Here is a 14,824-nt window from a genome sequence, read left to right on the forward strand (position 1 = left end):
ACGGCAAGCTGGTGACTTCACTTCTGCAACTCGCACCACCGCTGGTGCCGAATTCCTGCCGCTGAAATGGGGCGTGGAGTTCCTCTGAGCGCCTGAGCAGTCGGGGCATCGGAAACAGAAGCAGTGCGTAAAAGCACGCTGCGAGGTCGGTGAACGCGAGCGAGGCCGGCGTAACATGACGGAGAGTGGACACGAGGCGCGCGTAAAGGTGCGCGGGTGACGTTTGCTCCCCGCTTTTTAACCTGCAGGTAAGTTTTGCAAACGCACGGCAGCGCGTTACGTCAACAATCCTGACTTCGTGTCTCCGGGACGGGGCTGGATTAAAGTGGAATTAGGATGATTTAGTTGTTTTCCACGCGTTCGGATTTGGAGGAGTTTGGCAGCGATTATCTGTGATTTAACGTCACCAGCAAGTTGTGTGATTGAAACGCGGGTTAAAAACCCAAAGTGAGGGAGGTTCAGTTGCGTCACCCGCACTTTAATTGTCATCTGTTGCGTTATATCGTCAGTGGTGAAACACGCAGACGAGCGCGTTACACACGTCACACACGGTGTATCGCTGCTGCTTGGTTTCAATAACGCATCCAGGCGACTGCACCAACAAAGTTTCTAACTCCATGAAACTCTGTTAACTGAAGTTTTCACATGACACCCTTTAATAAACGTGGGTGACAGAGTCCCAGTCATGTTCATTTAATATTCAACTGTGCGCCGTCTCATCAGGGAGTTGCACAGGTTTCCTTTTTGAAATTCTCAAACCAGGAAGGGGACACTTTGGACTTTGTTCAAGTTGTGTGACTGAGGGGTATGCAGAAGTAGGAGGCAGGTGTGTGTGTGTGTTGCTGTGTGCACATGGGCGTTCATGCCGTGACTCACTCGTTTTTTTTACTGTACAGCCATACCTGCAGTGTAGCAGAAGGTTGTATAGTGGGTGGCAACGCAGACTCCCAAGCTCTGCTGTGCTGGCAGCCATGTAGAGGAAACAACTGGTTGCACTGACAAGTTGTTTTCAGTCGGTTCAAATATGTTGCTCATGGGCGCTGCATCATGCTCTCTGACTGCATGCACATCCCTCCACATGTCCTCAGGCCACTGGGGCATGTGTGTGAGCTACTATTTTTTATTTTTGCAAACTTCACTTGCAGAGAGAGAGAGAGAGAGAGAGAGAGCTGTAGTGTGTGGCTTGTGTTGGTGTGTTATTGCGTGTGGGCGTAAAAAACTCTAAAAGGCCAAGATGCTGTGAGTGGTGCCAGGTCAAATATGCTTGCAAGCTTTGGCGTGTGTCTGCGCTGGCCGTTAGCCAACACAAGTCCCTGCATGTTAACACTCCACTGCACAGCTGGGCCGGTCTGATTGACTGTATTAACGCGGTCGTGTGTGGAGCGGGGACTTTGGGGTATGTGGGACTGCGTTCGCCGTGTTCAAAAAATGCAAAGCAATGTATGAGCAAAGATGTGATGTGTGTGTGTGTGTGTGTTCACCAGATTGAAATGTATGTGGACATATGTGGGCACAACTGATTGACCAAAGATACAGATGTTTTACAGACCACTATGTCAGACCAGTGTGCAGAAATACATCAGGAGGACGATACTGTTATGTCCTCTTATATAAAATATCTGTGTCTGTTCATTCTAATTTTACCAACTACAGTACTAATAATATGAAACATTAAAATGTATATGTACTTGCCAATGGCACAATATTACACTTAGTTGAAAGCAGAAGTAATACTTTATGTCGCCTGTGTACCGTACTTCAAAGAGGAGAAGTGGACTAATAGTGACAAGATACTGATGATGGTGTATCTTCCTGTGAGCTATAAGTGTTTCTGTGTGTGTGTGTGTGTGTGTGTGTGGGAGAGAGGTCGAGATCGATAGATTAGACCGACAGAAAGAGAGAGAGAGAGAGCAGTTCTTCCACACGGTTCATGTGAAAACATCAGGAAAGGCGCGATCAACAGTAGCCTGTCATTAGGTGGGTCACTGCTGTGGTAAGTGCTGCAAGAAAGAAAAAGGGGCTCTAACAAAGATGTCAGCTTGGCTTTAGTCAGAAATTCATTTTTTGTTTGTGTGTGTGTTATTCGATTTAAACGTCAAAACTTATAATGTGAGTCTCCAACTAAAACCTGATCACACTGTACCGCTATGAGGGTGGCAAGTTATTTCCTCATAGCTATTGCTGTTTCCTGCTGTTTCATCCAGAACTGTTGCAAATGTATGTTGGTTATGTTGACTGGCGTTTGCTCACATCTGAATGTACAGTACGTGTGTTTTGATGTTGTCACGTTAAACTTAAAGGAAAATACATTTTACATAGCATAGCTTGCTCCCTATCTTGCCAAGAGGGTTTAAGAGGATCAATATCATTCTAACATTTTGTTCATATTGTGCAAACAATCAAAATGTTTGTGTGCAGCTTCTTGAGTTTACTGCATTTTCCTTCTCCCATTACTTATTTCTTGAATCTCTTTCTGTGCCTACAGTTCAAACTGGACTACTACATCTTCTACGACAGTCTTCCCCATGTTGCAGATGTGGAATTAGAGCACTATGTTGCAGCCTCCAGAGCCCAGCCAGGAGCTTGTGGAGTGGCTGTCCTCCCTCCACCTGTCGCACTATACCTCATGCTTCCAGAAGGGAGGATACCAGGCTCTGGAAGATTGCAAGAACCTCACAGATGAGCGCCTCCTGGAGCTCCAAGTGCTTCCAACGGGCCATCGTAGGCGCATCCTCCGCAGTTTGGAAGCATTAGGTTTGAAGCCACAGAGCGGCGGTGAGGACGGAGAAGATGGTGAGGAGCAGCGGAAGCCCGTTCCGTACCCGAGGTATATTTTCCTAAAGGACAAAAAGAGGGGGATTTCTTGTCAACACCCCCAGCCAAAGGAGAAGATGGGGTGTAATTTGGAGGGGAGTCAGACTTTGCCTCCAGGAGCAGGACTGGGTTTAGAAATCGAGGATATCACAGGGAGCAGACACGTCCGTCCTCCTCAACCAGCCCCGCGTAATCCCCAGAACATCCAGACAACTTTACCTGAACATACAACCTACATTCCTCCTTCTGTGTCCTCGAGCAGCAGCAGTGAGTCTCTCTCTATTTCTGAAATGCCATCAGATTGGGAGATTTCCCCAGACTGCCCCACATTTTCAAGTACCCACTCCGTCCCCGGTCCTGTTGAAGTGCCCCAGCCGACAATGACTGAAGATCATGGGGGGTTTCATGGTGAAATGGTGGAAAACTCCATATACGAGGCACAGCCCAGTATTAATCCTGCTAGAGGTCCACGGCTCACTCGCTCGTACCGGCTGAGGCACCGGCCTGTTCCTGAAATCCCGAACCCGACCATACCACTACTTCAGGACAGGTAGAGGACAATTTAAGTTAAAGACTTATGCACAAATATACTTTTTTGCAGAGGGTGACATAAGAAGACTGACAACACAGTACGATATGTATAAAGCTAGATGATAAAACAGGTAAACATGGAAACAGCTAGTTTGACAAGATTAGTTTGATTGTTATCATGCTTAGAATAATTAGTGGTAACCAGCATTTAGCCCAACTTTAGTACACAGACCTAAAGACTGGGGAAGTCAAAATAGTATCTATTATACGTGTTATCTTATGTGTCAGATTGAGCTAAAATGCTAACGTTCATCTGCAGGCACAAGGTAAGTTAATATATTATACAAATATTACGCAGAATGGTGTCATACTTTAAGCTACGAAACAACAAAGCACCTTTTCAAATAATGCTAATAAGCCTTCAATTTATTGGAGTTTGTATTAATGCAAAGCCACCAAGCTAGCTGTTTGGATGTTAATCCAACTTTGTTAAGTTGGGACAGAGCTAGGTTAGCTGTTTATCTGCCTGCAGGCGGTTAAAACTCCTAAACTAAGCTAACTGAGTGGTGGCTGTAGCTATCATACGACACAACAAGAACTAATAATGTGGAACCAAGTTGATACCATAATTCTAAAAAGGTGATATAAGCTAATATAGTTTACTATATAGTATTAGTATAATAAGCAGCTTCCCAGTCTAAGAATCTCTTGATTTTTGTTCATCTATTAAAGTTTGTCCATCTATTTATATTGATTCATGTTGAGCGTGAGCGCTTTAAGACAGTAAAAGTCACGTCAGACAACAGAACCTGTTGCTTCACATTTCCCATTATTACTATTAAGAGAGCTGCTTTGCACAACACACACAAACACCCAGCGCAACACGACGGTGCTGAACGAAAAGCCGAACGTTTTGCAAAAGCCTTGGCCCATTCGAAAAAATGTCCACAGTGTTTTAGGCTACATGCACCTAAACCTTCACCGTAACGCTCTCCTGACACTAAGTGCACTCGTCCGCATTGCTCTGTCTGCTGAACAGGTCAGCAGCAGCGTTCGCCTCGGATGTATAATAACTGGCTAGTTTGCACATGTTTGTGCTGTTGCTGTGATGTCAGCTACAGCAGCTGGAGGCTGTAGAGAGCGGTGGAGCCTGCAGGTGGTGCAGCTTTGATTAGCTCAGTAGCAGTAGCAGCTGTACTTATGCTAATTCTGTGGACTCGGTTTTATGTGACAAATTACTTGGATCAACCGTCCAATTAATCCGTCCCCTTGTTGCTTTTATAATTGCTGTAATAATGCATATTCATGAATGTTGGGGGTGTGGATTCATTTAGCTGCTCACACAAATATCCAGAATTTTTAAACCAAAGTCATTCAGTTGTCTGTGTTGTGATGTTTTCCACAATGCACTGTTGGTGATGCTGCCTCATCTCTCACAACTGCACCAAACTATAAAATTGATAGTTGAATATGCCTATTATAACCCTAAATGAGATGTTATTATTTATCTGAAATGAATGGATCAATCCTTAAGGTTAGCATAATAACAAGAGCAAATTCTCATTTTATTGATATCTACCTTAAATAACTGTCTCTTTCGTTAGTTTTTTGTTTTAAGGTCCTTAATGGTCATTCAGATCTAGATCTAGTTTTAGGAATTCTAGTCATGGAAACTTTCCTTACTCCATTGGTTTTTTTGCTGCATACATAGTAGGGCTGTTTTTTGGTACATAAATGTTGTCTCTGAGCTTTTGGACCCGAAGAAAAGTGTGTGCACCTTAGCTGCATCTGTTTTATCATTGCTCCACAGACAACGTCCATAGACGCTAATGTTAGCTTTGTTGAGGTTAACAAGGTGACAGTTAATAACATGAAGTGGGGGCTGCTCATAACTACTACTAGGAAACCTACGTTAACGTTCAGCTGTGTGTGTGTGTGTGTGTGTGTGTGTGTGTGTGTGTGTTAGCAAGCTGTGTTTGCAGCCTGGTTTGCTTTGAGCCATAACTGAGGCCTCCTATCAAGCTTACACATTTCTTTCTTTCTTTCTTTCTGATGTTGCCTTGGTATTGAGTGTCATGGACCTTTCTTACGTAGTCAAGTTTCTTAGTACTAATCGTGTCATCTACTCCTCAGTGAGAAAGTGAATAATATCTCACAAAATGTTGAACTATGCCTTCAAGCATAGAGGTTGAGGTTTCGACAGTTCTTGTTTTCTTGAGAACTACTATTATACCACACTAGAACTATTTAAACAAGTTTAAAACAACAAGGTGAACAGCGTTAGGAGAAATTTGTGCACCGCTATTGCTTAAATGAATATATATATTAAAAGAAATTCATATTTATTCATATTCCATCTGATAGCAAACCTGTGAACTCTAATTTAATATTCAGATTTCCATTTCATGTATATCAAGACTATACATTGTTGAACTTTTGAACTGTGTGGGTACTTTTTCATGTCTCCCTATTGACGACCTTTACATCTAAATGGTGAAACCCACAGTCATTTCCCCACACGTGGCATTGATACTTCTAATCCACTGATTTCTCTTCCTCTTCAGGAGCGCACCAACAGCGCAAACAGCCAGCCCTCAACACCAAACCGTCTCCGAAGGTCCCACCGGTGCAGACGGCATACAGAAAGGTACACGCAGTCTTTCAGCTGCATCTGCTTCATCTGTGCCATGAATATTTTATTCGGCAGTAGAGTTAGCAGTGCTGTTGTTTGCCTGGATGAAAGACTGGAGAGGAGATGAGGGTAGTGGAAGGGTGGGGTGGGTTGGGGTGGGGGGGTATTTGGTGGCTGTGTCGTGGGAAATGGCATCGCTCCCTTCTCAAGCGCTCATCTCACAGGGAATATGCTCTCTCACATCTTGTCCCTCAGCGAGACCCTAGTGTGTATTCCTGTCGCCTGGCTCGCCCAAAGTTTTTTGAGAGTTGTTTAACTTTGCTAACAACACCCAACCTTGTAGTACAACCAGTACAAATATGTTTTGAATTTTGCCTCCCCCCCCCTCCCCCGGCTTTATTTACTGGGCTTAGTCGACCCTCATGTCTCATCTGATGAGATACTACGTGAGCTGCTTACTGTGCCGAGGTGTTGAAAGGTGTTCTCCCAGGATTATGTGGTGCATTTTCTTTTTGACAGTTTTACGTCAATGTATTAAATCATGGTGAACACCTGTGAACATGTCTGTCTTTCTGGGACCACATTTGACCACATTGTGACATGAGCTCCCACAGCATAGCAATAGATTTTGGTCCTTTTTAACACTTAATCTCCCCCCACGTTCCTTCTTTGGTTTCCTCTTCCTTGTTCCGTGTACCTGCTGTAGTCCCTCGGCAGGCCTTGTTTTGCAAACTTTTTTCTCTGCATGGGACAAGGCAGGGAATGAAACTATAGAGAAAGGCAAGGCAGAGATGTGAGTTTGGGAGGAAGGAAGAGGAGATGGATGCAAAACAGGCTGAGAGATGCAGGAAGAGTGGGAACCACGGTGGTCCCACAACAGGGAAACGGGGAGCTCGACTAGCAAACTAAACTTCCCTTCACAGCAAGGTCTAGCAAGGCGTTATCCGATGTATCATTGTACACTAGAAAATTTGAAGAGGCTATTTCGAGATGAGATTAAGAGCTGGTGCCTACTGTGTTGCTGGAATTGAAGGATTATGGATTTAATTTGAAGTTTAATTAGTTGCATTGAGTGCATTAGCTAATTTTGTTAGCTAACATTAGCTAACCTTTGCGGCTGAATGTTATGTTTTCCCAATTACTGACTAATGTCATTAGAACATCATAGGCTGACATTAGAAATAAAAAAAACCTGGCACCCAGCATCACAGCAAGATGATACTATCAGGAGGTGTAAAGTAGGCCTAAAGTGGCTGCCTCCAGATTTCTTTGTTTTGCCTCCAGCTAACACTATGACTGTTATCATGATGTAGGCTGTACAATATAAATATCTTAAAACATACGTGTTTCCTCAAAAGCTCTGTAGCAACACGGCAGTCTAGGCCAAATATACCTTTGTTAAAAATGAGTTTTTCTTTATAGGACCTTTGTTCAGATATATACATTATCTGAAATGGCAAGCGGTGAACACACACTGCTCAGTTTATCCACTTCTCTTTTTAGGCAAAATAAACGTGTGGGTGTATGTTTTTCACTGAGTGTGCCGTGGTGGTGGTGCACACTGATCACACTGACAGCAGAGCTTCACTTTTAGTGCACGGTTCAGATCAGATTAAATACTGTACAGTGTACGATATACTCATACTAAAACAGTTAGGCCAACAACTTGATAAATTATTGATTAAATGCATCAAAGCTAAACAACCATTCCAAATTTTTGTTCGTGTGTTCACAAGAATATTACATGGTTTCCATTTAATAGAAAAAGAAATCATTTCCACATCTATGAAATCACATCCTGTTTACCTGAATATTTATAGCCTACAAATCTCAATAGCCAGCTCCCGATTATGCTACTGAAAGCTTCTACGTATTGCAAGTGAGAATCAGACAGGAACTGAGTACAGTCGCGTGTGGTGGCCCTTGGAGAGAGTAGTGTGTGGCCTGAAGGTTGGCTGATAGATGATGATTGATGGTTGATGTCTGCCCACCAGGCCTTTCCATAGAGCGAGCTGCTGTGTTGGAGTGTATTCTATTATCAAGTAAACTGACCCCTTCATAAAGCCTACCATGCCCGGTACATGCCCTTTGTGTTCCTCTGTAATAGCCTGCATTGTTTGTGTGCCTGTAACCCTTTAAAAAGTACTACACTCGCAGCTGTAAAGGCGCGAGTGTCTGCTTATTTGACCGTCTATCCTTTTATGTCTGTGTTTGTCTCAGGGCGTCTTTCTGCGTCTAAGAGCGTTTCGATCTTTGAACGCCACCGTCTGCGTGCGTTATCTGTTTCTCCGCCAGTGTCTGTGTGTGTGTGTGTGTCTTGCCCCGTGGCGTTGTCTTCTGGCCCTCACAATCCTCAGGAGAGGGTGGTGTCATTTTTCACAGTGACAGGCACAGCCCACGCAGGGTGGCCGCAGGTCTCTAGACTAATAGTGTCTGGCCAGCATCTCTCTGTTCTTTGTCTTCGTCTTCGCTTCCAAAGACCACCGACCACGGTCCCCGCAGGAGCTGAGACAGAGAAATGGCCTTGGCAGCGACTTTGCCTGTTTGAGACAGACTGAAGAGGATCATACTCCCAGTACGCCGTGGAAAAAGGGTCGAGGCAGAGAGATAGGCCTGCTAAAACAAAATTTAATTGGTTTACTGCATGCATGGATTGAGGGTTGGTGAATTTATTCAGATCACTGAGTTGGTTTAATCAAAGGGCACTAAAACATCTGAGTGACTATAAATTTAACCGGAACAATCCTGTTAAGCTCCTTACTCTCATGCATCGTGTTTAGGCCTTCAGAATGTCTCGACGCCATGACAAAACCACTATTGTCCTTTCTCTGTGTCCTTTTTAGCTTCACTTCAAAGAACCTTGACGCCTATTGCTCCCTACGGAGAAATGTTCCTGTACAACAACCCTGAGAGCACTGCGGTAAGTCGGCGTACGCTTCCACTAGTGGACAGTGAGTAGCAGCTTACCAAAGAGGAACAGACATTTCTCAGATCTTCAACATTATCAGCCGCAGTCTGTACACCCATTTCCCTCTAAGTGTTAAAGTTGCCACCATTGACACACAGCAGAGTAGAAAACATACTTGTTTCAGTTTCCCCCCCTGAGGTTAATAGAAATGTCACCAACCCACGAAAGTTGGTGTTTTACTGCAGTAGTGTGATACGGGTGTCTGACAGAAAGATGGACACTTTTTTTTCCACCTGATGCTAATCTCTTCTGTGCTCTGTAGGACCAAGGTGATAAGGAAGATTTACAGAGAGGTTTAAAGGACAAGACGAAACAGAAGAAACAGAGGTATGGTAAGCTGGAGTTCAGAAACTGAATGTAGCTGTATGTTAATGTACACAAGCATTCTCAGGGTAGAGCTTTTCCAGTACTCAACTCTTGATCTCCAGCCACTGAAATATTTCATCTGCTTACACTGATCTTTTTAAGTTGATGTAATTTATTTTTAAAGTGGTGAATATTTGCATATACACTTATCTTGTACCACAGAACAGATACACTTCCTGAGGGCATAAAGATAATCACAGTAAAGCAGGAAATGTATGAATGACTATTCATTTTAAATCTCCCCAACTACTTCTCTTATTGGGTCTTGTTTAAAGGACAGCTAGACTATTTTGCAGTTAAGGTGTCAAGATTAATGCCACATTTCATGTCTGAATGTTATTTTTGAGACACTTCGCCATCTTTGCAAACCTGTTCTGCACCCACAAAACCCACAAAAAGAGCTGCAACACCACTGTGTGATTTTAATGTTGTGTTGTGAATCACCTATTCAGCCTTACACACTTTATGCAGTGTCTGTCAAACATGGACAGTGTTTAATATTCCTCATGCTAACCCTTTCCACCCCGACATTAAAACCAAGGGGTTGTACTACTGTTGGAGCTGATTAGTGCAGTCACTTACTTTAAGACCCATAGGTAGGATGACTTGTCTGAGGATGCTGTCCCATTCAGATATTCAAAACACTCACACAGGGAGCTCTGGTTGCTGATGTTGTGGAAAGTGACAGAAAGATAGGCTAACCAGTCATCCATTTACTGTCACTCAGCTGTATTCTTAGTTACAGAATGATAATTAGACAGGATTTCACTTCAGTTTTCTCATCTTTTTTAACAGTAGTGGAATGTCCACATAAAAAATGACCAGAAATGTGTTCATGCAAGTCCTAAACTGACACAAGGAGAACTAAATTAAACAAATAAGGCAAAATAATACACTTTATTTGTTTATTAAGGACTAATTGATTCAAATCAGACATATTTGTGTGTGGCAACATGATTATTCAACAGTATTTCTAGCTCTCCCCAGGAATGATCAGTTAACAAAGGTCCCACCAAGAGCAAGGCTTCTAACAGTGCAGGATTTCATAAGGGGGTAATGTCTAGGAAGCTACAGACTTATCTTGCAGTAGAAGAATAGTGATTAGAGTTGGAAGAAGGACAGTACTGATCTAAAAAAAGAACAATGCTGCACACCGCTTATTGAAGGCACCTGTTGAACACAAATACTAAAGATTGATGATGTTCCACAACACACATGCTTTTGTCCAACGTGTATAAGTTGTTTTTGCAGCTTGCCCTACAATGGAAATAGTACCTTCTAGATAAAAGTAGGTTTAAAACAGTAACATTGCACCAGCTAATAATAGACACTCTGTGGTTAATCTGTCACCACACTGCAGTGTGAAGAAGACAAAACAACACTTTGCATGTCGGGGTTACATGTGAAACTTCAGTTGACACCAAACCACAACTACCTGTAGTTGTGATGTAGCTCAAAGACTTCCACAATGAAGGGCAGTGAAAGAACCCTCTTAGTGCTGGCTTCACTAAGTCACCGTTTAAACTCTGGTTGGAGCTGCTTGATTACTAACTAAACCTACTGTTGTTTGTGTCTGTACAGAAGTAATACACCTAAACAAAAACAGCCCAAGGAAAGGGTTTCTCCACCAGCTCCCACGAGCTCAGACCCCTACAAAGACGAATACTCCACAGTGGACGAGTGCGCCAGTGTTTTGCCACGAGCCATTTTGGACCAAAGTCTTGCAGCGACCCACGACACCCCTGCTGTTGCGCCAGCTGCCTCTGGCCTTAAGGACAGAGGTTTGATCATGGTGGAATGCGACCTCTACTCCGCCCCTGCAGAAGCTCAGGGTGCTGTGGGCAAAAAGGCATTGCCCGATATTTCTCCATATGCGTGCTTCTATGGAGCCCCCAAAAACCCGGTGCTCAAAGTGGGATGGCTGGACAAACTGTCCCCTCAAGGGTAGGTCAAGCTGATCAGTTCACGTTATCAGACAGGACAGACAGATATAATAACGCGTGCATCTGCCATTTTTTTTTTCAGTCCTAAATTGCAATTGGATTTATTTAGTTGTGAATATTTATTTCCTGTGAAGATTAGTTTGTGCTCTCACTCACCCTAACCACCCGAAATATGTGTTGTGCTTTGCCACTTCAAGCCAAGTGGCAAAGCTGCCTCAGCATCCCAACACTGCTTCCTGTTTATTTCTATCAGCCACTCGAACTCAGCTTCCACGCTGTTGATGATTATTTCAAACTAATAAATGGTATTAGATTCAGATGCCTGGAGAGGTGTTGCTGCGTATAATGCCCAGGACTATCGAATGGAAGTTGGGAGATAACCTTGTAGTATGAAGATGCACATTAGATCAACTTTCATTTAGTTTTTTCTTTTCTGGCGAAACCAGATTTTCTTTCCACAGACTATCGGTGCTGCATGCTTCATAGTTGATTAAAGTCAGAGCTATCCATCATCTACTTCCTTTTTAAATTCCTCACCTGTGCCACCGTATTTGCATAGGTTTGGCAAGCTGCCCTCGGGCTGTTGAATATTCAAACTGATAGTGGCCATTTGTTTGGATTATGCTAATTGACAGCTGTTGATACAACTCTTGGCATTGATGAATCAATGGCACTCTTGATGAAATATGAATATCTTTTTCGGAATATCTTTTTTTTTGGTTGGTGTATTGTTTTGACAGTTTTTGGTTTGTTGCGCCCACACGAAGTTTAGTTTGGTTGAATTTGGTATTTGTATTAAACACATTTTCACCTCCACTCTTCACCTCTCTTTGCAGAAAATGTATGTTTCAAAGGAGGTGGGTGAGATTTGATGGCAACAGTCTGGCCTACTACAACAATGACAAGGTGGGTGCAGGAAAAACTTTTGGGTTCTCGCTAATGGATGCCAAAGCATAAAGCGTTGTGCGTGTGTTCACACGTCCCCTCCCTCACACCCACAGCCTCCACAATGCACGCTGGCAGACTCTATTTCATCCCTCCATCGCAGAAATCTTTATCATAAGAAGCTGAGCCAAGTTCCTAAGTGTTCCCTTCTCTATCTCCTCCTCCTCCTTATTGTCATCATCATCATTAGCTTGGCAGGCTAAAAAATGAGGGGGCAAGGACGGAGCAACATTACACCATGCGTGACGGGGCGGTACTCTCTGCGTCCGCCCAGTCACACAGTAAAGTTCACCAGTGCTGGCACCTGACCAGTTTTCCGAGAAAGAACAAGGGAGTGGGTAAGGGGAGAGGGAGGACTCTCTTTCTGCCTCCTCAGCATTTCTCTCTCCCTCTAACTGTCTTCACTCTCCTTCTGTCTGACAGACGAGTTTGAAGTTCGGCTTATCGCTGTCCGCCTTGCTATCAGATGGAGGGATAAGAGGGAGCGAGGGTTGAAGTAGAGTAAGAGAAGGGCAATTAAAGAGGCAGAAGCGTACGGTACTGTATGAAGAAAGCACAAATTAAAGCGAGGTGGCTGTCACCTCCACCTTTTTAGCATGGACCATGTTCTTACACTTTACCAACATCTGTAAACGGGTTCTGTTTAAATAAGTGGACCTTCTTTGGCTACTGTGCTGCCTTCTCTCGAATTCTCCCTTGTGAAATTTTTAATAACTGTACCTGTGATTTTGCATGTTTCAATCCACACATTATCGATTTACTAACGTGTTGGTGTTTGAGGTAAATTTCTGCATGCTCCATTAGCTTGGATTTATCTGAGTTATGTCCTCCATTTACGGTAAATGTCAAGTCTGCATTATTATTGGCGTGCTGGTATTAGGTGTGTGTGTGTGTGTGGTGGGGGTGTAATGTTTAAAATAGTTCGTTAATTAAGCTTTAATACATCAGAAAATCTCATTCAGATGATCTCTTTTGCAAGAGAGACCTGAGAACAAAATACAAATAAGAATACGAATCCAGACAAACAACAATTTCTGTCAGTAGAAGTTTGTAAAACAACACCCACTGTCTTTAGACCGCTGAATGAGATAAAGATAAAACCCCCAAAAAACCTTTAGATGGGAAGACATGGAAGAAACCTCAGGAAGATCAACACAGGAGGAACATAAGGATAACCTGCCAAACTGCCCCTTGCATCAGTATTAAATAACAAAACGGAAAAGTAGGGAAAAGTATTCTGATTTAGATTAAGAGATGTGTATTAGAATCTGGTAAAATGATATGTGTTGATATAGACGATAATGTAAGCAAAGTTTAAGGAACACATCAACATATGTTAAAATTAAATCTACTAATAAAAGTAATTCTAAGTAAAAAAACAGATCACGACATACTCAACAGTACCATCTAGTGGTGTGGATTGTAAACCCAACACAACTGAACCACTAAGACTCTTTGCATGTAAATGAATACTAAAAAAAAAAAAAGATATGTTGTTTTTGAGAATTGCACAACACAACATTGCATAAGAGTATCATTTCTTACACCACTATGCACAAAACATCTGATCAAAGTGTACAAAAAGCCCCAAATTGTCAGCAGAAACATAAAGTATATATGACAGAACTTGTAAAGATCCTTGTTTTATTATTTCACAGTGACTTTCAGTTTATCCTGTGTTTTCAGTTCAGTCTCAAGTGGCTCTAACCTATCTGACATAATGTGCTTTACCTTCATGTCCTCACTAATGACCGTTGGATGTATCTTGCACTGAGAACAAACACATTGCTGTGTGCTTGTGTGTTTGTAAGTGTGTGTGTGTGTGTGTGTGTGTGTGTGTGTGTGTGTGTGTGTGTGTGTGTGTGTGTGTGTGAGTGTTGACCTTGGTGCCCCCTCCCAGGGCCAGCTCGTTTTCGCTGCAGCAGCATTGCAGAACATCACAATCAATGATGTGGGACCTGTCTGATGCCTGCTCGTTAATCACTTACTAATTATAGCCCTCCATGGTCTCTCACCACCTCGGCCTCTCTCTCTCTCTCTCTCTCCGCTCTTGTTTTTTCTTTCCATTGCATTTGTTGCTTTATTTATCAAGATTCGCTCCATCACCGGCAGTGCGGGAGTCGGCGGGGGGTGCTAGCGAGTCAGCACTTTATCCTCTGTGTCACTGTCGGCATAGGCATGGCAGTTTTTGGAAAGTTTGACAGTGTGTGTGTGTGTCTGTGTGTGCGCCAATGTGACTCTCCCTTCTGACAAAGCGGAGGGATTCATCATGTTTCGGGTGAGCGGAGAGGTCAAGTACAATCACTCTGCCATCGTTGCTTCGTGCGGCCAGCTGTACCACCCAATGTGCCACCCGGTGCCACCTCTACAGGGTGAGCACGGGGGTAGAAGAAGATTGCGAGGAAGTCTCCTAGCGCCGCTTTATGTCTGATATTGAAATATGAGCTGGTGGCTTGCTTCCCCTCACAGTGCAGAGCCGTGCACATGTGTATGTGTGAGAGTACAGCAAATGATGTGCAGCTCACACTGCATAACCTTTTTGTCAAGTTGACACGAGGCTTCACAACCTACACAACCGATGTCAGAAGAGCTGTACTGATTACAAGATTAGTCCACTGGAGAGAT

General features: G+C 43.3%; 1 protein-coding gene across 3 annotated transcripts in view; it reads left to right on the forward strand.

Annotated features, from left to right (window-relative positions):
- The first annotated feature begins 17 nt into the window (after nt 1-17).
- zmp:0000000660 (arf-GAP with Rho-GAP domain, ANK repeat and PH domain-containing protein 2) overlaps nt 18-14,824 on the forward strand; it is a 105,988-nt gene continuing 91,181 nt past the window's right edge. The window contains exons 1-7 of one of the 3 annotated variants that reach the window (XM_026352671.1): nt 18-248; nt 2,486-3,364; nt 5,910-5,992; nt 8,821-8,897; nt 9,208-9,272; nt 10,893-11,255; nt 12,091-12,160. In XM_026352671.1, the coding sequence (XP_026208456.1) occupies nt 2,553-3,364; nt 5,910-5,992; nt 8,821-8,897; nt 9,208-9,272; nt 10,893-11,255; nt 12,091-12,160 (1,470 nt within the window). In that variant the 5' untranslated portion in view covers nt 18-248; nt 2,486-2,552. Of the gene's footprint in view, nt 249-1,771; nt 1,994-2,485; nt 3,365-5,909; nt 5,993-8,820; nt 8,898-9,207; nt 9,273-10,892; nt 11,256-12,090; nt 12,161-14,824 lie in introns of those variants that run through there. The other 2 variants (XM_026352672.1, XM_026352673.1) reach the window with 2 other exon arrangements.

The sequence above is a fragment of the Anabas testudineus genome, chromosome 18 (assembly GCF_900324465.2).
Source record: "Anabas testudineus chromosome 18, fAnaTes1.2, whole genome shotgun sequence".
NCBI classification, from domain to species: domain Eukaryota; kingdom Metazoa; phylum Chordata; class Actinopteri; order Anabantiformes; family Anabantidae; genus Anabas; species Anabas testudineus.